The sequence below is a fragment of the Cricetulus griseus genome, chromosome 3 (genome assembly GCF_003668045.3).
Source record: "Cricetulus griseus strain 17A/GY chromosome 3, alternate assembly CriGri-PICRH-1.0, whole genome shotgun sequence".
In the NCBI taxonomy this organism is placed as follows: domain Eukaryota; kingdom Metazoa; phylum Chordata; class Mammalia; order Rodentia; family Cricetidae; genus Cricetulus; species Cricetulus griseus.
In genome coordinates, this window is record NC_048596.1 from 262,735,911 (window position 1) to 262,761,967 (window position 26,057).

At 43.2% G+C, this 26,057-nt stretch overlaps 1 protein-coding gene across 1 annotated transcript in view; it reads left to right on the forward strand.

The window, feature by feature from the left end:
• Positions 1-26,057, forward strand: part of Phactr1 (phosphatase and actin regulator 1) — a 462,322-nt gene that overhangs the window by 362,890 nt on the left and 73,375 nt on the right. Inside the window, exons 5-6 of the mRNA XM_035442934.1 lie at positions 15,659-15,826; positions 18,084-18,290. Coding sequence (XP_035298825.1) covers positions 15,659-15,826; positions 18,084-18,290 — 375 coding nt within the window. The remainder of the gene's footprint in view (positions 1-15,658; positions 15,827-18,083; positions 18,291-26,057) is intronic.

Below are 26,057 nucleotides of genomic sequence, written 5' to 3' on the forward strand. Positions count from 1 at the left end.
CAGCTAGGAACCCAGAGAAGTGAATTTAAAACATACAATATCATGGTGATTGGCTTCACTGACCAAGATATCCAGTTACTATCAGACAGACACTAAGCTACAGAGAGAGATCTAGGGTACATGTGGTTTGGCATTCCTAGATATATATTCATGGTTACTTACTTTTAGCATTGCCATGATGAAACACTTAGCAAAATCCACTTAGGAAAACATTTATTTTGGCTCGTGGCTTGAGGTTACAGACCATCACTGTGGGAAGACATGGCAGCCAGAGTGGCTAATGGTGGCAGAAACATGTGGTGCCTGGTCATTTTGTTGTCTAGCCGGGAAGCAGAGAGAGATGGATACTGCCACTCATCTGGCTTTCTCCTTTTTATTCATCCTGGAACCCTAGTTTGTATATTGGTGCCACCATTCAGGGTGGGTCTTCCCTGCCCAGTTAAACATCCCTGGAAACATTGCACAAACCCACCCAGAGGTGTGTCCTGCTCGCCACCCTCCTTCCATGGGCTGTTGATTCCCAGTTCTCCTTCACGTCCACCTTGCCAGATCTGAGATTCTGTTATAAGGCTCCAGGAATTCCCCCAAAAGCTCTGACCACCCACACACATCACATAGTGTTGTGTTGCTCACAGCCTCCACCATCATACAAAGCACATTGTCTTTCCAGAGACCCTAGCTCCTCACCATGGCAATATATTCCAAGAGTAGAATACTCACTGTATTGTGGACCAGTTCAATAACACCCTTTAATCCTCCGTGGAAATGCATCGCGGATTCCTTAGGCCCATTATTTTGATTTCCAGGTCTACTTTCTAGAACTTTGGGCAGCAATGAAAACATTCTGTCATGGTACAGTAGCCACTAACCCCATGCAGTCATAGAATAAGTATGGAGGGTATGACTGGTAAATAACAATTAAAATGTTGCTTATCATGAAAAACCACTACATGTGGATGTCCTGTTCAAGAGCCTGACTCAAATTTGGAAATAACAAGCCCCTGCAGCTGACGTGCTACAACTATAGCCAGTAAAGAATTTTGAAACCTTAGAAGCTTGTCTTAGCTGGGCTTCCTATTAGCAGTGGAAGGCACTATGCACGATGATAATGTAATTCTGTGCAATTGAGGCTAAAATACTGTATAGGACAGAAACTGTGCCATTCAGTTTATTTTCTATGCATTCACTGTCCTGGTTGCCTGTTGGATATCAAAATAGCAAAAGCAAAATAGTCTCCTCTTTTAGCTACAATCCTTGGAGCCAGAGTCATTATTTAGAAATAGTGGTCAGACACATGATAACTCATCAGTATAGACAAGGTCAGAGTTAATGCAATTGCTACAAAAGCATCAGTACTCAGGGACTAAGACCAAAGATGAGGGGCCTCTAGAATCGAACACCATGATCTGAGTCTATGAAGTGATCAGGTCACCAAGTGCCAGGTCACAAAAGCAGCATATCAGATGAGCTTGTGTGAAGAGGAGTCTGTGTACGATGGCACACAGCCACAAGCAGTGTAGATAAATACAGCAGAAATTGCTGCAGCAGCAAGCTGCCCTTGGTGGTTAACCCTCATTGTCTACATGTCAGGATCTAGAATCACCAGGACACACTCTTCCGTACATGTCTGCAGGAATGTTCAGTAGTAGTTTAGCTGAGAAAGGAAGACTCAGCATGAGTGTGGCTGGTATCATTCCACGGGCTGGAGGCTTGGACTGAAAAGAAAAATGGAAGCAGTGGGGCTCTAGGTTCCATATCTCTCTACCTCATAACTGTGAATGCAGTGTGACCAGCTGCCTCATATTCCTGTCACCACCCCTTCCCCATCAAACTGGGAGCCAAAATAACCCTGTCCTTTAAGTATCTTATTACAGTAGGGAGACAAGTAATTACTACACTACCCGAGGTCAGTGTCTGCCATCTTTGTGATAAAAAGTTGTACTCGTTACTTTTTGTTGCTGTGATACAAAACACCATGACCAAATGTGACTTTTGTAAGAAGAGTTTATATTGGCTTATGGTTTCATAGGGAAGGAGAGCACATAATGGTGGGGTAGGCATAGCAGCAGGCAGACATTCTGGCAAGAGGCTGAGAGGTTATATCTTTATCCATACAAGGGAAACAGAGAGCGAACAGGAAGTGCTCACTGCTAAAACCCACCCCAGTCACTTACTTCCTCCAGCAAGGCTTCTCATCCTTAAAGGTACACTACCTTCCCAAACAGCACCACCCATGGGGGACTGAGTGTTCAAATACATGCGCCTGTGGGGAACATTTCTCATTTAAACCACCATAGAAGTCATTGCCACTTACACAGTTGATGGTTTAGGGAAACAGCACTGAGTAAGAGGGGAAAGACAGCTAAAATCAAAGGATGCTAATGAATTGAAAGCAAATACTTTATTTTTAAAAAGATGTCAAATCAAAAACAACAGTAAAAATAAAGAAGAGCCAAGTGATTTACTGATACGGAAATGTGACTATTCTACCCCATGTATGAAACCACACTGTTGCTGTCACAGTACTGACAAAGTCCTAAGATTGGAATGCATTTGCTTAGAGAGTTAAAGAGGTGTCTGTAGTCAAAGTTGCCTGCAGTAGACAGAAAGAAGCTCATGGCTCCTAGTAAGTATTACTTGGGTACAAGTTGGTCCAGATAACCCAAAGGCTTTTCATTGCAAAGGGAGATAAATGATAAACTGACAGTTCCTTCAACTTGGTGATTCTTAAAATATAGATTCCCTAGTCCTACAGGATCCTGGGAGTCTGTCTTCAACTCTGCTGGTACCCAGCCACTTTGAAACAGGTATACATAAAGCATGCACACACTATTCAAGATGACTCTTCCTCACTGAGAATGAAGCCATTCCCACAAAGCTATTTTTCATGTCTTTGCTCATTTTGTGTTTATCTTAGATAAGACTTCGCAAGCTACACCTGTAGTCCTAGCTAGCACTTAGGTAGCTGCCACAGGAGCATCATGAGCTAGAGGTCCCCAGGGATTCACCGTGAGAATCTCACTACGATTAATTAGTTAATGGATTAATTAAAGGAAAATAAGAGTTTTAAGTTTTAAATGCTTAAGCATCAAATGACAATAATTCATTAATGTTTCATAGGAATGTATTATTTTTTTTTAAAGTGGTACTTTCCATGTTCCATGCTTAAAATTATTTGAGGTCTCAGTGGCACCATTTCACTTAATCAGATAAAATGAGGGAAATGCTTCTTCCGAAGTTGACGGGTGCCTAGCAGCCATTTCCACTTCTGAAGCTGAAAGCTTTACTCCATCAATGACATCCTTGGGCGACTCGTTTCTTATCAGCTGTTGAGTTTCACTGGCTACAAAGCAGCTGGTGTCTTTGAGGGTAATGACTTGGAAGGTCATGGCATTAGCAAGCTCTTACAAAGCTGTGTATCTTGTTACTAAAATGACACCTTTGTGGGCTGCAGAATGGTGGCTTTGGGTTGGGGAGCTGGCACAGTGGATAAAGTTCTGGCCATGCAAGCATGAAGACCAAACTGCAGACCTTTAGGACCCACATAGAAGTTGGGCAGGACAGGTAGGTGTGGTGGCTGAATATAACCACAGCATTCAGTAGGTAGAGACTCGAGCACCAGGAGTCCTGGAGCAAGCTGGCTAGTAGACTAGCTATATTGGCAAGCTCTGGGTTCAGCAAGAGACCCTGCCTCAACAAATAAAGAGAAGTCACAAAAGACACCTGGCATCAATTTTGGGTCTCTACATGAGCATGAACAACATACATGCATGCACTCACACACATACGTGCACCCATACACATGTGAGTACTCATGAATGCATGCATTCCACACACATACACATGCAAAAAAAGGGACAGACTAGTGTGTCTTCCCTCTTTTATGTGTGGGGAATTTTCTAGTTTAATAGCAAAAGTGCATTCATTTCAGAAAAAAAATAAAAGACTATATGTCTCAGCTCATTGACATGAGCCCCTGTGATGAGGACTGAGCCCATTGCTGGTTCCGTTTCCACAGAAATCACCATCAGACAGTTGATAAGATGCCCTTTGTAGTCAAAGGCATCTCTGGGAGGCTGAAATGAGAACCCAGAAAAGCTCAACAGGCTTTTTCTGAGGGGGGAAAGTCGTTGACAGTTTCTTGCATCAGGCTCCTCTTACATGTCTTCACAATGATAATTATTACTTGAACATAGCTGGGAGTCATTGTTTTATCTTATTTTAATTAAGCCTCTTAATGATCATCAGCAAATTAAAATCTGTTTGCATTGTCATGAGTGTGAGTGTAAATGCTAACACATGTGTCCCCAAGGAAGATGCAGTTTAGCTAACACTTGCAAAGGTATTCAGTCTAAAATTGCCACGTAACATTTGGATACTATGGATGCATGAATGGATGGGTGGTTGGATTGTGGATTGTAGGTATAAATGTAAATGATAGACAGACAGACAGACAGACAGACAGACAGACAGACAGACAGAGGAAAGGGTAGAGGAGGAGCAAAGAGAGAAGAAGAGGGGAGGACTGAAGAGGAGAAAGAACATGAAGACAGAGCTGGCACATAGTAAATATATGCAATGCTATTTGAAGGACTCTTATTATTGCCATCATAAATAAAATGTCCAATATAGTACTTGGCATTGGAGATGCAGAAATATTCTCTCCTTGCTTCCTGCCCATCTTTCTGCTGTGCTCAGAGGGTTTTTATAAACGGAACAAAAAGCTCTAGATCTACACCAAAACTTTGCTGGATTTCTTTTTACATAAAATTAAAACTTTTATCTAAAATAAGCCAGAAATAATTTACTTCCTAGTTCTTGTTTTCTAGCCAGAGTGAAAACCTAGATATAAAATACCTGGCTGTTTAGTTCATCTGTCCTTTAGCCTGATTTGCATGTATTAGGGGATTCTTGCATCTTCCAGCACCCCACACAAGGAAGATCTGGAAGTTTGCTATTATCTAATGCAGTTAATCCATTTGTTTAAAAGGACAGAAATTGAGGTCCCCAGAAGTGAAGTGACTTGTAAGCTAGTAATGGCAAATTGACACAGGCTTCCTCATACTCTGGGGTCAGTCTCCTTTCCAATCCACCTGCCTCTTCACCTTCCCACCAGTGTCTTCCAAAATTGAGCTGAGGTTCTCATCATCTCACCTCTGTTCATTAGTACACAAATTTCTCAAGACAATGTAGTTTCTGCTGCCTATCTCTGGCTTCTTTCATTTCCTCTTACCTAAGATGGAGGAAATGTTGCAGTGGTATTTCTTGTCCGAGTGGGTCCTGCAGCCCTTCTCAGCCCCAAATAAACACACAGACTCTATATTAATTATAAAATTGTTGATCAGTGTCTTGGGCTTCTTATTGGCTAGTTCTGTCAGTAGAGCATGGGACTCTTAATCCCAGGGCTGTGGGCTGACCCTGGTGGGGCCAATCCAAGGGCCTCACTAAACCATCCAGTCAGTTGTGTGTACAAAGGGCAGGGACTTAGTCAAAGCAAGCTTATGACCCACACTTACCGGGAATTCCTTGTTCATGGGGAATAATTGCAATCCCCAACCCCCATTATGAATGGGGTTCAATGGGTTACCCTTGCCTGCCAGCATAGGGTAGGCACACACTGAGCCAGTCAGTGTAGCACAAGTGCAGCCCCAGACATCTAAGGGCATCACAGACCTGTTACTGCTCAATCTCAGGTAGCTGAACACAACTTGTCCCTCTAAGAAGTTGGGGGATGCTGACTAATTGGGGGTTGGGTAACTCATTCATTATCGGAATTAACTAGACAAATTGCTCCACCAACTAAGAACGGTCATGCACCATCACCCACAGAATCAAGAGTTTTCAATCCGGACTGGCCATGCCTCAAGCTTCCCTCTTTCTGATTCCATGCTCCTGAAGCCACACCCGAAGGGGTGTGGTCACAGTTACAGGTTCACAGACGAGGAGAGAGGAGAGACCTACAATGAAATATTCTCCTTCCAGATTGCTCGGGACGAGGGGCCCACTGCAGTCACCCTTCCCTGTCCCTGTGTCTGTGAACCATTTGAGAAATGACATAAGCAGGAAGTCCAGGTAGGGTCTCACCTTGATGGTACTAGCTAGTCTCGAGGCCATGGCTGATGTACCTGACACTTTCCTGCTCCCAGGCCAAAACGCCTCAAATCACCCAGCAAATGCTAAAGCATGCCTTGAATTAATGCCAGTCTACAGAAAGAAGGAAAGCAAAGCTTGAATCTGTACCCAATGGGCCATGGTGGAAGACCAGTGGCTGCATCTTAGTGATGGACTTACTCTATGGAGAGTCAGGAACTAGGTGAGAAACAGGAACACTTAGGGAGAATTGTTCCTGGCAGAAACCAGAGGAATGAAGAATGGGTTTTCCTTTTTATCAAAAATTGGGGGAGTGTTTTGTTTTTATTTCAGTTTTGCATTTAACTTAATAAGGCACCTAATAAGACTCCATGTATAGTTTTGTGTCTTTTTTCCAGATTATATTGACATTTTCCTTTGGTAATTTCATATATTAATATAATGTATTTGCATCATATGTAACTTCCCTTCTCTAACTATTCATGAGCCACTAACATCCCCCTCCCAACTTCATGTCTTCATCATCATCATCTTCTTTCTTTTTCTCCTTCATCTCCTCCCTTCTCTCTTCCCCCGCCCCCTTTTTTTGTTTCTATAACCCACTGAGTCTAATTATTGTTGCCCATTGCAACACCACCCTGTTACTGGAGTTTCTTTCCCACTAGGTCCTGCTGCCCTCAGCCCCAAATAACCACACAAAGACATATATTAATTTATAAACTGTTGGCTGATGGCTAAGGTTTCTTATTGGCTAGCTCTGTCTTAATTATTAACCCATATCTATGATTCTATGTATTTCCACATGGTCTTGGCTTACCAGAGAATGTCTGGACCTGTTTCTCCTTTGGTGGCTACATGGTGTCCTCCAGGGTCTCCCTCTGCCTATCTTTCCCAGAATTCTCCTTGTCTCCTAGTCCCGCCTCTCTTAATGCCTCTATTGGCCAAACAGTGTTTTATTCATCAACCAATAAGAGAAACATATACAGAAGGACATCCCCCATCACCACCCACTGGAGCATGGGTAACCTACCATGGGTCACAACCCCTGAAGAAAACTGACTCTTCTGCCCCCAGTAACCATCAGCTGTCTGTCAATAGCATCATGAGAACCTCCCAATGTGCATAGGCTGAGGAGAAAGCCAAGTCAGCAAAGTGCTTGCCAGAAAAAGCATGAGGACCTGAGCTTGAGGCCCAGGACCTGCATGAAAAAGCCAAGCACTGTGGTATACACTTGCAAATCCCACTAAATAGAGAGGCAGCAACAGCAGATCTCTAGGGCTTGCTAGCCAGTCAGCCTACTCTACTAAAGGCTCCCAGGCCAGTGAGAGACTCTGTCTCACAAAACAAGATAAAGGGTTGCCTAAGAAGATGACCTCTGATTCCACATGCACATCACACACCGGCACCCACACACAAGTGTGAAATGTATTCACATCTAATGCACTCAGGCAATAAAAAATAAACAAAGATACCATCATATTGGGGAAAGTTAATGGCCATGAAACTCTACTTGTGTTGCACCAGGTTCCCTTTAGGATTCTGGCCTCCTTCCTGCATCTTTCATTTTTCACCTCTCTTTCACCAACATGTGCCTATTGCTCCCCATTCCCGCACTCGGAATTGGCATTATTTCAAACATGCTGCCTTGCATCAACGTCACCCACACAGTCATTTCAGTCACATTGATCTCATTCCCAGCAAGGCTATACATTTCCAAAGAGATGCCTGGGATTCAGCTTTGATTTACCTGCACAAATACTCATCCTACTTGGAATATTTTGTTCTTTGGTCAGCTATATTTAGCTCATATTTTTCCACTATTCCGCCTTTTTCCTCTTTTTTTTGCAGCATTCTGGTTCATCAATTCAAAATCAGAAAATTGTATGATTGCATCAAAACTATCCATCTAGCTTCCTCGGTGCAGCCTGAATGCATGCATGCATATATACACACATACATATTTCTACTGCTCTGTTTTTTCTATTTTTAATTCTAGTTTGAAGTTTCATATTTAAATTTTTGATACATATGAAACTTATTGAAGTAATGATTCAATGAGTTCTTATGAACAATAATGGTTCTGCTCCACACTCATAGTCAACCAAAATTCATTGAACAAGAATTCTTTAATCCCACTAGAACTAAGCATAAGTTTTTGCACAAGCCGTAACACTATAGCTTAGAAAAATCAGCCTCCAGTGTGGTGCCAAATGCCTTTAATACCAGCACTGGGGAGGCAGAGACAGGCACATCTCTGTGAGTTTGAGGCCAGCCTGTTCTACAGAGCTAGTCCCAGGACAAAGGCCACCCTCCCCCCCACACACACACACACTGTCTTGAAAAAGAGAAAGAAAGAAAATAATCTTCCATAGTGAGTGTAATTTTATTAAAGTTTTTCAGAGTTAAAACTGACATTCTTTTAATCTCAAATCTCGAAAGACCATGAACCCTGTACCTTCAGGAAACAAAAGACCCAGTGTTCAAGTAACTTTTTTATAAAGTAGAAGCTGTTGGTATGTCCATGTCCATGAGTACTTGAATTTCTGTCACCCATTCTCCATGGTGACATTTGTCTGAAAATAAAATTTCAGTTTTCTTTAGCTTTGAACAAATGTAGTTGATCAGAATCTTCCTTCTCATACTGTTCAAGACCTGAGCCCATGGACCAGTACCTTGCACATTTAGGGTGGGTCTTTCCAGCCCAGTTAACCTAATCTTGATCGTAGACATACAATGTTTGATGCCATGATGATTCTCAAGGCTGTCACATTGACAGGATTCTCCATCCTTTGTGCCTTCCACATCCCCCTGGCCACATTTTGCTAATTCTCTCAGAAAACATATGACTGTAGATTATCATATTCCATAGCCATCCGCACAGAGACCTTTAAAAGGCATCATAAAACATCAAAATAATTTCTAATGGCTAGTTCACTATTTTATCCATGATAAAGTGAGATAATGATGACCTTGAAATTGCCCAACTGCCTCATCTTAGTAATGGAGAGGGGAAGATTCTTCTTGGGAGTGGGCCATCAGGAGAGTTCTTCTACTGGTGCCAATTTTAAAATGCTGGTAAAGGTGCTTAATAAACAAACAGTGCTTACTAACAGTAAGAATACACAGAGAACCAAAATAGTCTTGGAATTAGTCAAACTTAGAATTTATAAGCCTTGAGTTTGTTTGGAGGGTCTAGCAGGGGAGCATAGCTACATGAACTGAAGGCCAGTCCTCTACTCAGGGAAGACAATCCTCTCAGTGGAACGTATAACTTCAGGAGAGGCATAGATGGAGTGGTGAGGGAGGAACAGGACATCCACCTAGTCAGCCAGATCAGCTCTCTCAGCCCAGGTGGTCAATGGAGAGATACATGTCACAGTCAGGTTGCTCTTACATCCCTAGCAAGCATTTAAAATTCCCAGCTAGTTATTTGGCTCGAAGGTCGTATATGATGTTGGTTGCACTATTTCACTTTAGCATGTGTTGTAAAATGTAAGAATGGAAATAATTGAGTCTCACTTCAAGAAATAGCAGCATGACCTTTTTATATAATGTTTTTTTTATTTGTTTGGAAAATCTCATACATAAATGCAGTATATTTTTACCATATTCAGTCCTCAAGCAGCATGAGTCTATCCAAATAAAATGGTTCTCACTTCTGTAACTACTAACCTTGGTCATGAAAAAGATTATGAATTTATCATGTCTATTGAATAGTTTTCATTTCTACTAAATATGTATATAAATGTGTGTGTATGTAGATAAACATGTGGATGAATGGATGGATGGATGGATGGATGGATGGATGGATGGATGGATGGAAAGATGGAAAGATGTTGGATGAATAGGTAAGTGGATGGACTATGGAGTAGAGATAGATAGGCAGCTCATTTGATATAGTTAACATTGCTAATATTGGAGAACTTCTCAGAAACCAAGCTGTGTTGTTCTACAAATTGCTGATAACTGTAAAAGTAGAAAAGTCTTTAGGTAACTTCACAAAAATCAGTAGACATTAGAATTCTAATTACAGAAAAATCCTATGTAAGATGGTCTCAGCTATTTTTCATAATTGTGTAGAACATTTAAAATACTTTATGACTTAAATATGTTCATTATTGCATTTTACAATGTGTACTTAAATGGAAATAGCGCAACCAACATCATGTACTATATACTGCTACCTTCAAGCTAAGCAATTAGTTGGGAATTTTTAATGCTTGGTAGGGATGTGAGGGAGAAAGCTAAGTAAACATCTAGTATACTTGCTAACAGAATTGTAATTGAGATCATAATAGTAAGATTAAAAACAAAACAGAGTTCTTTAAAGTTTTTTAATATGTATTGGTGGTTTGCCTGCATGTATGTCTGTGAACTGCATGCATGCAGTGCCCACAGATGCCAGAAGAGGGAGTCATATCTCCTAGAACTGGAGTTACAGACTATTGTTAGCCACTGTATAGCTGGGAACTGAACCTAAATCTTCGGGAAGAACACCCAGTGCTCTTAACCACTGGGCCGTCTCTCCAGACTCAACACACAAAAATTTTGAAACATAGTAGGATTACAGCCATGAAAAATATTCATAGGAAAAAGACACTACTTCTATTAGGTAGACTAGGGGTGTCATCAACGTCTTTTATTTCTTTGTCCCTTTTTTACTTTTTTCAATGGAAATGTGTCATTATCAGTTACAACAATGAAATTCCCAAGACTGATCCCTCTGCAAAGTAGCTTGGGACTTCAAAAAATGGCAAAGGCCCTTTTTCATCCACAAGGAGCTCCAGTTTTAGGGAGTGAAGACATCCCAAGAGAAGGGAGCCACGGGCTTGCCAGTTGGCTAATGTCCTAGCAAGACTGTAACCTGGCTTCTGTAATGAAACCAGAGAAATCCAGCTGCAGCTGCAGCTGCATCTTTTGACCCACAGTTACCTGTGCAGCACTCTCAACTCTTAAATCAGGCAACCGTCATTCAACAGCATCAGTGATCCAAAAAAGCAAAACTTGGTGGTTGCATTAATACCCTTTCCTCTTTGGGTTGTCTTCTCAAGGGCCATGAATATGCTCAAGGTCCATGAACATCAAGAATCAGAGTGGCCTTCTGGAGATGTGTCCTAACCAAATGATACCATGTTATCATCCCGCTAACTTGGGACTTTCAGCAGGGCAACTTCCCAGGATAACAGTTTGAACATGGCAAATAAAAGCATGTTGAGATGACTAGGGATACTGTAAGGTCACATCAACACAGCACAGCTTTCCCTACCTTGCAGTTTTGCAGCTTAGCTTTAATCTCCATAGCATTGGTCTTAAGGTCTTGCCCTAAACTTGTGTTCTTCTTAACAAGTAGTAACTGTATCTTTTTTTTTTTTAATTTGGAAACTGTGTTATAGTTTTATTTTATTTTTATTTTAATTAGAAAGAAGATTATTTTTCATGTCAATCCCAGGTCCCTCTCCCTCCCTTCCTTCCCTGCCCCCTCCCCCCAACTAACACCCTACCTATCCCATACCCTTTCTGCTCCCCAGGGAGGGTGAAGACTTCCGTAGGGGGTCTTCAGAATCTGTTGTATCCTTTGGGATAGGGTCTAGGCCCAACCCCTTGTGTCTAGGCTCAGGGAGTATCTCTCTATGTGGAATGGGCTCCCAAAGTCCATTCATATGCTAAGGATAAGTACTGATTCACTACAAGAGGCCCCATAGATTTCTGAGGTCTCCTCACTGACACCATATTTAGGGGTCTGGATCAGTCCCTTGCTGGTTTCCCAGCTATCAGTCTGGGAACCAAGAGTTCTCCCTTGTTCAGGTCAGCTGTTTCTGTGGGTTTCACCAGCCTGGAATGGACCCCTTTGCTCATCAGTCCTCCTTCTCTGAAACTGGATTTCAGTTCAGTTCAAGGTTTAGCTGTGGGTGTCTGCTTCTACTTCCACCAGCTGCTGGATGAAGGCGATAGGATGGCATATAAGTTAGTTGTCAATCTCATTATCGGGGAGGGCATTTAAGGTAGCCTCTCCTCTATTGCTTAGATTGTTAGTTGGTGTCATCTTTGTAGCTCTCCAGACATTTCCCTAGTGCCTGATTTCTCTTTAAACCTATAATGTCTCCCTCTATTATAATATCTCTTATCTTGCTCTCCTCTCTTCTTCCCCCAATTCAACCTCTCTGCCCCATCATGTCCTCTGCATCCCTCTTCTTCTCCCCTTCTCATTCTCCTAGCTCCCTCTCCCCTCCCCCCATGCTCCCAATTTGCTCAGGAGATCTTGTCCCTTTCTCCTTCTCCAGGGTTAGTAACCATATTTTTCATCTCCATAATAACATCTGCTACTATTTAGGGTGTGCAGAAAAGTTGAATGAAAAGAAGATAAAGAGATCCAACCTAGCCTTCAAAGGCCAGTATTGTGTATGACTTGTCTGTTTCAATGAATATATTAGTGTTTATAGACAACCCATATCCAACAGTATAAGTCCTTGAGCCATGTACTACTTACAGCCTGTTGGTTTAATAAATTACTTGAGCAAACACACATTCTATTGGAGGCAGTTCTAATGGGGGGGTGTGAAGGATTTCAGCGCTATCAGATATCATAGATGTATAAAATCAAAACATCCAGAGGAATATAGTGGAAGGGAAGACTAACCTCGGTTTCTGCTTGCTTTTATTTCTACAACTCTCTCTGCAGTTTTAAGTCAGCTCGCTGTTTTGCAGGGCTCTGTTCCTGAGTGGGCACAGCTTCATCTTTCATCTGGGCGTTTATTCATCTGACTGAAAGAGCTTTAAGTCCTCTTGAAAAATTAATTTGGCTTTAACGCTTAGCTATCTAAGACTCCCTGGGTGAAGATGAAATCATGCTGGGGGGAGTTTTGATTTAACAAATGGCCATTGAACAGGAGTCTTTGATCCTCAAATCGACTCTTTGAGGGACTGAGCTTCAAGCAGATCAAAGTTGACATGGTTGGTGGTTGGCACCAAAAGGATTCTGGCACTTCCCAGCTGCCTTGGGCTGCCACAGCCTGTTAGGTAGGGATTATAGATTTTCCTAAATGCTTACTCACTTCAAGAATTGGATGAGGACAGAAGTAACGAGATGGACCTGGAGTGGCATGTCCTCACTGCTTCTTTGCTCTCTAATGTTTTTGGGGTTTTGGTTTCAGTTTTGTTGTTGTTGTTTTCCACACAATAGATTCTGATTATGGTTCCTTCTCCCCCTACTCCTCTCAGTCCCTCCCCACCTCTTCTCCCATCCGAATTCACACCTTTCTGTCTCTAATTAGAAAATAAAATAAAACAGGTATCTAAGGAATAAAAATAAAATAAATCAAGAACACACAAATTGGAATATGACGAAGCAACCAAACAACAAAGAGAGGCAAAGAAAAAGCCCAAGAAACATGTATAGACACAGAGACACACACTTTCACACACACAGGAAACCCACTAAAAACCTCAAACCAGAAACAGAGTAGGAGAAAATGCCCCAACAGCATTATGAGACAAAAAACCTCCTACGATGCCATTGAGTTCATTTTGTGTTGACCACCTAATAGTGGGCATGGGACCTAACCCTTACAAGTGGTTTGTTTCTCTAAGTGAGATTTTTCTTGAACAAAATTTATATCTCTCATTTACAAGTGGCAATCAATTGGATATGGTTTCTGTGTTAGGGATGGAAGCGTGTGTCCGCTTCTCCTTTCAGCTCTAGGACCACATGTGGTGCAGACCTGTGCAGGCCCTGTGCATGCTATCTCAGTCTCTGTGAGTTCATATGTATGTCAGTCCTGTTGTATTTATAAGGCCTTGATACCTGGTGTCCTCCATGCCCTCTGGCTCTTACACTCTTCCTGCCTCTTCTACCAAAGAGTTCCCTAAGCACTGAGAAGAAGGGTTTGATGGTAACATCCTTTTAGGGCTAGTGTTTAGTTATCTCTCACTTTCCATATATTATCTGGCTGTGGTCTTTGTATTCTCTTCCACCTGCTGCAGAAGGAACTGTCTCTGATAATGGCTGAACATGAGAGTCAGATCTATCCATACAGCAGAAAGTTATTACAAGTCATTTTATTGTTCCGTTCCTTTAGCAGAACAATAGTATCTGGTTTTCCCCTAGGTCCCTGGCCTATCTAGTCTCCTGTTCTTGACCACCCAAGCAGCACTGGGTATGGGTTCCATCTCTTAGAGCTGGCCTTATCTCAAATCAGATTTTGGTTGGTTACTCACAAAGCTTTGTGCCACTATTGCATCAGCATGTCTTAAAGCAGGTCACCATTGTAGGTCGAAGGGGTTTTTTTTAGCTGGTTTGGTGTTTACCTTTTTCCTTTGGTAGCATGCAGAGCACCTTCCAGTATCACGAATACTATCCAATGGAGGTGAAGGCTCTAGGTGGGTACCAGCTTGGCTTCTCCATGTCCAATGAGTTGTCTAGGTGTTGTCTTTACCAATCGGGCCTTACTGTCAGTTTGTGGAAAGCCACCAATAGCTTTAGCAATGTTTGTTCCCTAAGGTAAAAATTTGCAATCTTAGCTCTTCAGTCTCTATTGCCTGCTAAGTTTCTACAGCTTTTAAAAATTAAACAGAAACAGCAATTTTCACTCGATTTTATTAAGAAAAAAAGTAAGGGCTAGAGAGAGACCTGGTGGATAAGAGCTCATAGAAAACCCAATTTCAGTTCTCAGCAGCTGCACTGGGAGGCTTACAGCTCTTACCACAGCTCAAGTGGCACCCTCTGGGGTGCCTCCCTCTTTGTTCCATTGTCACCTAAGCAGCTATATGCTTCTCTTGGGAGATGACAAGATATCCTAAGATGAGTCCCTGCCAACAGAGTGGAACAGCTCATGTCATGATACCATGTTCTGGCCTCATAGAACACCTCTACTCACATGCATGTGCCCACATGTCTTAATTGGGGTTTCTATTGCTGTGAAGAGACACCATGACCCCCAGCAACTCTTGTAAAGGAAAACATTTAATTGTGTGGCTCCCTTTCAGTTAGGAGGTTCAGTCTATTATCATCATGGTGGGACATGGTGGTAGGCAGGCAGACATGGTGCTGGAGAGGTAGCTGAGAGGTCTGTATCTTGCAGGCAACAGGAAGTGAACTGTTTCCCTGGGTGTGGCTTGAGCATATATGAGACCTCAAAGTCGACCTCCACAGTGACACACTTCCTCCAACAAGACCACACCTACTCCAGTAAGGCCACACATCCCGTTAGTGCCACTCCCTTTGGGGGCCATTTTCTTTCAAACCACCACACCACATATAGATACAACTATACATAATTAAAAATTCAGCAAGTCTTTTAAATGGAAAAATAGTCACACACATAGAACCCAAGATGGACTGGGATGGAAAGGATGGAGAGAAAACAGACAAGTTGCTGTGAATGGCTGAAAAGTACTTTCCAGAAACATGGGCTGTCTCTAAAGGTGCATCTTTTAAAAACAAAGAGTTGCTGTAAAGTGCAGATACTGACCTTTATAAAGATGGTTCAGAGCATCTAGACTTGTTAGCAGCCTTAAGTGTCACCATGAGGACACACCTTGTCTGATCCTACCATCTTCTTCTTGCCCACAGATGGAGAGCTCTCCATTTCAAATGAAGATGACTCCCTGGAGAATGGACAGTCCCTGAGTTCCAGCCAACTGTCTTTGCCTGCCCTGTCTGAAATGGAGCCTGTACCAATGCCCAGGGACCCTTGCTCGTTTGAGGTGCTCCAAGCTTCAGATATCATGGATGGACCAGGTAATGACATGGCAGAGGCATGGGGAAAACTCCAGGATGCTACAGTCTCCTGGTAGGACTTGGGATGCCCATTTTAACCTTGATGTATAGGAGAAACTAATGTCATACATAGTTGTCTGTACATAGCTGAGCCTAAGAAAATGTGGATGCTATTTTCACATAATGTTTTATAGTTTGTAAAAGCACTTTTGTGACTTAAGACACTTTAAGGGTATTATAACTTGTCTTATGATATTGATGGTGCGAAATATTGCTTGTTTTCTAACATTCATCTTTATTAAGATAAATCAAAAGAATCCTTTCCCTCTCTCGACCTGTCTAATCCTTTTGTCCCAAAGGCCAGGCTACTCTATCTAATTTCTAGTCCTAATAGATTCATCAGTGATTATATATCAGTTTAGTAAATTTACTGGATATAGCCAATCGACATATTTGTTAAACTGTATGCAGTTTCCCAGGTAAGCTGGAGCCTGCCTGTAGATGAGTTTGCATGCCTTCTAGTTATTGCCTCCCTCTTTGGTCCATCCCAGTGGCCAATCTGCCTCTCTCAGGAGGTGCAGAGCCCTCCTAACCAACCCAAAGACTAGTCCCTACCAACAGAGAGGAACAGCACATGTCCGATGGGCTGGGTAAGGAGCCCCGGACACTACCTGGAGTGTGGGTGGAAAGACTACCGTCCTGTGCAGCACTTCACTCGTGTGAGAGGAGGGAGAGAGGTGGCTCTCTCCAAGGTGGTTCTCATGCTTCACTGTGGGACCTGGTCAGCTACTGTTGAGCACTGATTAGAACAATGTCCCTTGAGATGGGGAAAACCCGGTGTGTCAAGGGTTCTTTGCAGAGTTGTGCTGCTGTGCAGACATTACTTTCTCCAGGGGAGAAGGAAGGCAGGAAAGTAGAAGAATCTTTATAAACTGCCTCCTTTGGCAGTTGCGGAGGGCAGGGGCACATACAGTTGAATTATATTGTGCCTTTAGAATTTTTCAAACAAGAACGCTGAATTTTTGATTTGCAACTCAACTTCCCTTGTACCACTTGAATCTGCAGTTAGACTCTTCTAGGGAAATCTACCATCCCAGCAGAAGTCCCAGGATTTTATGGTTATTACCAGGTTGCCAGCACAGCAGGGAGCAGTAGGCTACCACCTCATGGCAACTGAACCAGGAAACCTATCAGGAGGCTTCTGTGGGGAAAAAGAAGAGTCAGGCCAAAGTGAAGAAATGGGGGAGAGTTGAAAGACAGAGGGAGCTACAATGTGACTTGGTTGTTATGGTGCTTGCCTTGCATGCACCATGCTCTGGAGTCAATCCCTAGTTCCATATGCCGAGGTAGTTCCAAGGCAGGGTGGGACATGCCTTGCAATCCCAGCACTCAGGAGGTAAAAGTGGGAAAACAGGAAGTTCAAGGTCAGCCAGTCTAGAATGTATGAGACCCTGGAAAGAAGGGGAGGGTGGAAAGAAAAAAGAAGGGAAAATTTAAGAAGACAACCAGAAGTCTGGCAAGCAGGAAGTGAAGGAACTGGACAAATAAAAAGGTGTAACCTTTGCATATCCTCTGCCTTGTGAGAATTTATAGGGCCAGGCAGGGCAAGAGTGTGTCCTCAGACCTAGAATCCTCATTGAGAGCCTGGCTCTCAGTTCTGATCATTCCAGAGCTTGGAGGAGCAGCCACCAAAGCCTGTGTGCATAGCCTGCTAGTGCTAACCTTGTCCGCTGCCACCTGGTATCGCAGGCCAGAGAGCAAGACCCAGTGGACAACACTAACACTCTCCATTAGTTTGTGGCCATCTCTCTTCCCTCAGCAAAGGAAGAACTCAGGGGCCCAAGGAAAGATGCTGTCTCTTCATGTTCAGTTTAGGGAACTCAAAGTCCTCATGCTACTCATGGTCCTGTTAGTTGTGCCTGTGGTCTCTTGAGTCACACAGCAGAGCATCTGTAGACTCTGGATGATGCAGGCTCAGTTTGAAGTGGTGACCTTTTTCATGAGGAAATGCCCTTGCCCCTGCCCCTTTACCCTCTTGCTCTCTCTTTATCTCTCTTCTCTCTTCCTTTGCCTCCTCTTTCTGCCCCTCCCCCCACATCCCACCTGCTTTCTTGGATTTCTCTTGTCCTTGCTTTAGCTCTCTGTGTGCCCACTATGGCCTGCAGCGGGTGGCACTCTGCTGTCTTGTTGGGTGGCCAGTGTCCCTGTCCTGTGTCCCTGGCTGGCCTTCACTGCGTTTGTGTAATGTCTCTTGTGTATCATGTGGTTGTCCCCTCAGTGTCTCAAGAGAGTCCCTCTGCCAGTGAGTCTGGAGTCCTCCTGTCCCAAGATCCTTCAGCCAAACCAGTTCTGTTCCTGCCCCCCAAAAAACCTGCTGCTTTCTCTGGAGACCATGAGGAGACCCCAGTGAAGCAGTTATCCCTTCTCAAGCAGCCCCCGGCCCTGCCTCCCAAACCCACTGCCCGGATTGCCAACCATTTAACAGGTAAGTCCAGCATCTTCTGAGGTGCACAGCCCCTCCCTCCCTTCACGGGATAGCTTCTCTCTCTGGTGCTTTTGATCTGAAGCCTGAATAGACATCTCTGGGAAAATGACCCCATGGGGTGTTTGGGTGTTTGTATGTGTGTGTTGGTACATAAGAACATGACCAGAGTTTATGTCTCTGTGTCAAGAAGCATTTGATATGCAATTGCCAGCCAGATGCCAAGAGCCTTCAGTGTTATCTGTCATATGTGTATCTGTAAATATGTACATTGTATTTATGTGACCGATTCAAGATTATTGCCCATCTGGGCCAATTAGAATCAACGTCAAAATGTTTACACAGGTGAAGAAAAGTGCTTTGCTTCCTTCATAATGAGTCTGCTAAGGCTTTAAATGTTTGTAAGTTATTGATCTAAAGTCTAGAATATTTCTGCAATTAAAACTAATTTTGTTCACTTACTGTGAGTTCTCTTTAAAAAAGAAATAAGCTAGGCATAGTGGTGTGTCCCCGTAATCCCATCACTTGGAAGGTGGAGGCAGCAGGATCAGGAGCTCAAAATCATCTTTGGTTACTCAGCAAGTTCGAGGTCAGCCTGAGCTATATGAGACCCTGTCTCAAAAAGCAATAGCAATAAAATAACCAACAAGATGTGTGGGAAATACCTTTAGAAGGAGTACAGGCTTAGCAGAGGTGCTAAGGTACCTTCATTCTGTGTGGTTAGTGAATGTGCGCACAGGTATGGAGTGGATGTGTAATGAAATTACATTTCATCATGCATGATATAATCAGAAACCTATCAACTGCTTTTATACAACATATTTAGTGTTCTTACAAGTAGTATCTAAGTGACCTCTATAACATTTTACAGCATTAATGGAGTAGGAAAACATACTCTCTTACAGTAGACAGACTGAGAATCAAGGCAAGGAAGTGACTTTTTCAGGACTGGCCAGACTCTGCAGTGGAGGCATGACTGGAACCTGAGCATCCTGCCTGCTAGGACATCAGTGACTGTCCCCACAGTAGCAGGACATCTCTCTCTACAGTCCATCTTCAACACAGACTGATGTCGAACTGAGTTATGCCAATGCCCCCATCCATCTCAGCTGGGTGTTTGTGGTGTAAAAGGGCGGATGACTCTCTAAGAACCGTTAAACACATCAGTAACACATCAGTTTAGTATCCTAACATTTTAATTCGCATAAAATCAAATGGGAAGGGTCTCTCTCTAAGATATATACCCACTGTCTAGAAAAAAAAATCAAACATCACTCTACATATGGTCTTCCCACCTGCTTTTTGAGCATAACAATGTGTGAGCTGAATCTCGTGTTAGTAACTATTGTACAGTGTGGTTTTATCAACCGCTTGGTGCAGATCAAGGAATTCTTCTACATTGTGTACTGTAAAACATACAGTGGCGAGCATCTGTAGTAGCCTGCATGTGTCCTTTGGAGGTTTTTTCAGGATATTTCTAGGATTAGAACTACGAAGTCAAAGATATATTCCCTTTACACCTTGGACAACAAACACCCCTTAAAAAAAATTCAAACACTGTGCAAAATAACCCCTACATATCCATATTGTACGTATTTGCTCAACATGCCTGCCATAGGCAGAACCCTGGGTTACTGCCAAAATGGAGGCAACTCTGTGCTAATTTAATGCATATATATTCCATCATCCTTATATATATCTGTGGGTTCTATGTCTGTGGTTCAGCCTACCACAGATCAAAACTATTTATTAAAAATCTGCACTGACTATGTCCAGACTGCTTTTTTGTCATTTCCTTAAATAGCATGATGTTACGGTTATTTGCCCAGTATCTGCATTAAATTAGGCAGTATATGTCATTGAGAGCTAATTTAAAGTGTAGGGGAGGTTTGTGTAGGTTCTATGCAAATACTGTGCTATTTATAGAAGGAACTTGAGCATGCATGGATTTGGATGTCCACGGGAGTCTTAAGCCAGGCTTCTACAGAAACCAAGGGGTGACTATATTAGAGTGCTCGAGCAAATGCCATTCAGAGAAGAGCTATGGTTCAGTGCAGCCTCACAAAGGGTCCCTGAAGAAGACTGAAGCCCTGTTGATGTTCATGTAACAGACATTTGTAGAGAATTGGGAAAGGGATTCCCTGCAAGAAGACTCTGGGAAAGCCTCCAAGGAAGAGATATTTTGGGTCACTCCACTGGCTCAGCTGGGATAAAGATGCCATTAAGGGTTTAATTAAAACCACCTAGAGTTCATTGGGTAGTGGCCTGGAAAGATTTGTATTCTATTCCCTAGAAGTAGCAAGGTTTGGAGGGTTTTGGATGCTATGATGCAATGAGCCTTTAAATCATCTTCCTGGAGGACAGGCATGGTGGTTGACACATGCCTTTAATCCCAGCACTTAGGAGGCAAAGGCCTGAAGATCTCTCTGAACTTAGGCTGGCTTGGTGTACTAACATAGAGAGGCCCCGTCTTAAAAAAGCAAACAAAGAAACAAAACCCTTCCTGGGTCACAGTGTAGAATGAACATGAATAGGAAAATGTTGAAGGTGTATGTCAGAAGCCAACAAAGCTAACTGGGGCTATGCACCTCAAAATTACTAGTAGCATTGAAAGGAATTATCTGAGCCAGGAAAACTTCTCTCACAAGCTGGCGAGAATCCACTAGCAAAGGTAAAATGATAGGCAAGAATAGCTACAGAAATTTTAATACACAATATCCTCTAATGTATTTAGTTATCTAGTAGGTGAAATAACATGGCAACCTCATTGTGAGCTCAGGAGCTTGAGTGGCCAGCGATGCATAGGAGCCTGTACATGAGGGACTGAGGATATCTCTAAGTGTATCTATATGATCTGTGAGCATTAGCACCACATAACTTGGAGCAAATGCATAAAAATACATTGTAGCCTTTTCTTGTGTGTGGTTGTCTCCTAAATGTGATAAAGATAAGATCGGGAGAGGTGTTGTGTCTAGGGACTGTCAAGCTAGTGCTACCCTTTTGGGTCTAAACTCCATTAGACTTGCTTAATTTTCATAAATGAGCAATCAGTCATAATGAATCTGCATCACCATGAAGAGCTCTGTTAACCCCGTTCTGTTACTAATTGCTCTAGAGACATCTGGGCCATGTCAAAAGGAATTAATCAACTAAGAATTCCAGAACTCTAAATTAAGACTCCTGAGTGGCTAGAGTGTTCTCACTTTTGTTCTGGTCCCTGTGTTTGAAAGAAAATGCTGGACCATTGAGAGGTGCCAAGCATGATTTAAAAAGTGGGCAGTGGTCTAACAAGAGGTGGAGGAAGTGTGAGCCTGGACAGACTTCACAACCAGAAAGTAGTGCTCAGAACTCTCTCCTGTAGAATTCACTTCCACTTTATCAGGAAAACCACCGAGGACTTGGGGAACGTATGTCATACAATTCTTCAGTCCAGTGGAGAGAAGCCCTCATTCTTTCTGCATTCTTGTTGTCCTCTCCCACTCCTCATCTCCATACCAGCGTGCCTAGCAGCACATGAGACAGGGTCGGGAGCTGTTGGGCATTAGAGTCTTGCCTGCTTCCCGTGGAGCTGCCTGTGTTGAGGATGTGATCCAAGGTGAATGAGTCTCAAAATGGGTTCTAACTGGAGGGATGGATGCCCTCACCCCCCACCCCCCCCCCCCACCCCCGCCTTGAGGGAAATTATGATCAGGGCAAAACCTGTCTCCCGCCTTTCCAAGTCTCCACCAGTTGCCTCTCTAAGCATCCTTACCTGGGATCTATATGTTAAACATTACATGACTAACCAGTACCTTCTGAATGAGCAACCTGTGAGGAGCAGGCACCCCATATGTGGGAGATGAATAAAGAATAATTCATGGTGTCATGGCTTTGTGGCCTCACCATCACATCTGGGTAGCAACTGGGCAGCTAACTCTCAATATGGTTGCTTAAGAACCTTACTAGGTACCATGTAGACCTTGAGGTACATACCAGTGTCATTCCTACCTCTTCACAGAAGATTATCAAAAAATATGAAGATGTTGACTGTGGTTAGACGGCTGGTAAATCAACAGTTTTCTTATCTTTGTGTGTTTACATCCAATTAAGTAATTATAAGATCTGCTTCTTTTCATAACATGTTAGCCTGCTCAGGCTGCCATCACAATTAATACAGACTAGATGGTACTATGCAGCAAAAATTAATTTTGCAGGTCTGGACAGATGGCTCAGTGGGCAAGAACACTTATTACTTATGAATAAAACCAGCATTCAGTTCTCAGCACCCTCACAGTGGTTCACAACCATCTATAACTACAATTGCAAGGATCTGTCACCTCTTCTGATTTCACCAGACATGAACATGGCACACATGCATGCAGGCAGGCAAAACACTCATACACACAAAATAAATTTTAAGAAATCTTTTTTATTGTTTTGTTTTTTCAAGACAGGATTTCTCTGTGTAGTTTTGGAGCCTATCCTGGCACTCTCTCTGGAGACCAGGCTGACCTCGAACTCACAGAAATCTGCCTGCCTCTGCCTCCCGAGTGCTGGGATTAAAGGCAAGAAATCTTTAAAAAAAATTTATTTTTGAAGGCTGAAATTCAAGGTCAAATAGCAATACTAAAAAATAATACAAATATAAGTATGTAGTAATCACTGTTGTACTTCCATGACATTCCCAGTGTGTTAGGCACTGTAAGTAACCTATAGATTATTAGAAGTATACAGGAGGTGTGTGTAGCCTGTGTGCACACAATAGCCATTTGAAGTAAGGCCCTTGAGTATCTGTTGGTGTGGGTTCCAATAGCAAGGATTCCTAGTGTGAACCAAGAAGTGACTGTACTCTCAGCTATCTTAAATGCTTGCAAATTTCAATATATCATAGTGTCTGCAATGACAATTTTGACTAACAAACAACATCTGTGCCCTGTAGAAATTTCCAGTGTCGGCACTTAAGCATATCTAATGGGAATAAATGCAATGATGGTTAAGCCGAAGCCAGTTCCTATTTATAGAAGTCTCTGTGATTCGGTGGACACCTTCATTGCTCTACAGACGTATTTGTGACTTCATTTCATTGTGGTGTTGCACTCAGATTTATATTCTCATCCCTCCCCCCATTCTCTATCTGACATTCTACACCCACCCTACTCATTCCTCTCTTCAGACCCGCACTACTGTGTACTTCTCTCTCTGCCCTCACCTTCCAAAGATTAGGATATTGTGAGCTTGGGGTTTATCTGTCCCAGTAAATGGATGAAAATTGCTCATAACACAGAGGCCTTATATGGTGGTATACAGTTTACACTTGTTGGTAACTGATACTTTGAAGTATTCTGTGTTCTTTTAGGTCAAGGGCAGGCATATGTGGGAGAATGCAAGTGTATTATCCTTACAGCCCTTAGAGGCAGAGGCTAGGCTTCCATATATGGCTATGAGGGGAGCCTAAGGGTGGTTAGGAGGCAGGAACAGGAGCAAGGGAGAGCCCCTGTGGTATTTCTGCCAAAAGGGGAGCAGGGTAAAGTAAACTGTCTGAACTGGCTAGAGTGAAAAATCTCTGCAAGCTGTGCACCAAATAGGGTTGCCTGGCACCTGCCAGGGATGGTTACAGCAAAGGGATACCACTGTACCCACAACGTACATGCCAGGGGGAGGTGATCTGTCACTTAGACTATTCCATGTTGCATGCTCATGCCAAAAAGCTCAGGATGAGCCCTGGTTAGCTCTAAGCATGGACTGTCATCCTCGACTAAAAAGGTTCTAATATGTCCAAACTCATAAGCTACAGAAAGTTTAAAATGAAAGTGCAAGTAATGGATATGTTACCTGGGTTCACTTCATTATACCTGTTTCTCCATTTTTCTTTTTGTTTTTCCGACTTTTTTATTTGAGTTAGAAACAGGATTGTTTTACATGTCAATCCCAGTTCTCTTCTTCCTCCCCTCCTCCCCTACCACCCCTCCCAACTAAAACCCTACCTATCACATATCCTTTCTGCACTCCCTGGATGGTGAGGCCTTCCATCGGGTATCATCAGTGTCTATTGTATCCTTTGGGATAGGGCCTAGACCCCGTGCCCCCCCCCGTGTGTCTTGGCTCAGCGAGTATCCCTGTATGTGGAATGGGCTCCCAAAGTCCACACCTATGCTAGGGATAAGTACTGATCTACTACAGGAGGTCCTGTAGATTTCTGAGGTCTCCTCACTGAAACCCATGTTCCTGGGGTCTGGATCAGCTCCATGCTGGTATTCCAGCTATCAGTCTGGGGAGCAAGAGTTCCCCAATGTTCAGGTCAGCTGTTTCTGTGGGTTTTACCAGCCTGGTCTGGACTTCTTGCTCTTCACAGGTCCTTCTCTGCATCTGGGTTCCAGTTCAGTTCGGTGATTAGTTGTGAGTATCTGCTTCTACTTCCACCAGCTGCTGGATGAAGGCTATAGGATGGCATATAAGTCAGTCATCAATCTCATTATCAGGGAGGGCATTTAAGGTAGCCTCTCCTCTGTTGCTTAGATTCTTAGCTGGTATCATCTTTGTAGATCTCCAGACATTTCCCTAGTGCCTGATTTCTCTGTAAACCTATAATGTCTCCCTCTATTATGGTATCTCCATTCTTGCTATTCTTCCCCTGACTCAAACTTTCTGCTCCCTCATGTCCTCTGCATCCCTCTTCTTCTCCCCTTCTCATTCTCCTAGCTCCCTCCCCCCTCTTTCCATGGTCCCAATTTGCTCAGGGGATCTTGACCCTCTCCCCTTCTCCAGGGGACCATGTATATTTCTCCATTTTTCTAATCTTGGTCTTTTCTGAAAATGTGAGTGATATACCTCTCTCTCTCTCTCTCTCTCTCTCTCTCTCTCTCTCTCTCTGTGTGTGTGTGTGTGTGTGTGTGTGTGTGTGTGTGTGTGTGTGTGTGTGTTGGGGGAGAGGCGCTATTAGTTTGGAGATGCCATTCATTCAGGACTTCCCACCATGTGTGGGATGTTTTACTAAACCTTCATATAATGTTTTTAAAAGATGTTAAGACTGCCAGCCTTCGGATCTGCAGGTGGTAAAAGCTACAGAGAAATGCTTGATGTGGAGACTGTATATAAGACAACCTTGAGAAGTAGTACAGTGATGGCAGGTGTGCATTAGAGGAAAGCAAGAATCACAGGCCCCATGCTGGGCAGTGGTGGCACACACCTTTAATCCCAGCACTTGGGAGACAGAGGCAGGTGGATCTTTGTGCATTTGAGGCTAGCCTGGTCTACAGAGCTAGTTCCAGGACAGCCAGGGCTACACAGAGAAACCCTGTCTCAACCCCCCCCCCCAAGAATCACAGGCCCCAGGAACATGTGTATGAGGGGTATTATGCTCAAGAAATATCAAGTAATCCTTTGGGGCAGGAATGTAGGATCCTGGTAGAGTAGCAATGAAAGTTGGATAGTGGTGATCCAGGTCTTTAACCCCAGCATTCAGGAGACAGAGGCAGGTGGAACTCTGTGAGTTTCAGGCCAGTCAGGGCTACACAGAGAACACTCTTGAAAAACAAAAGCAAAAAGAGAAGAGAGGGGGGAGGAAGAGGGAAGGGAGGAAGAGAGAGAGAGAGAGAGAGAGAGAGAGAGAGAGAGAGAGAGAGAGAGAGAGAGAGAGAGAGAGAAGCTGAAAAGCAGAATTGTAGGGAAGCCAGGAGCCAAAAGGGCTCTGTGAGAGCATGGGGATCCTTTGTGGGTTCTCAGTTGAGTGTCATCACTTGACTTCAGCTGGGCATGTCCCCTGGAAGCTACATAGATAAGATGGACCCTGAT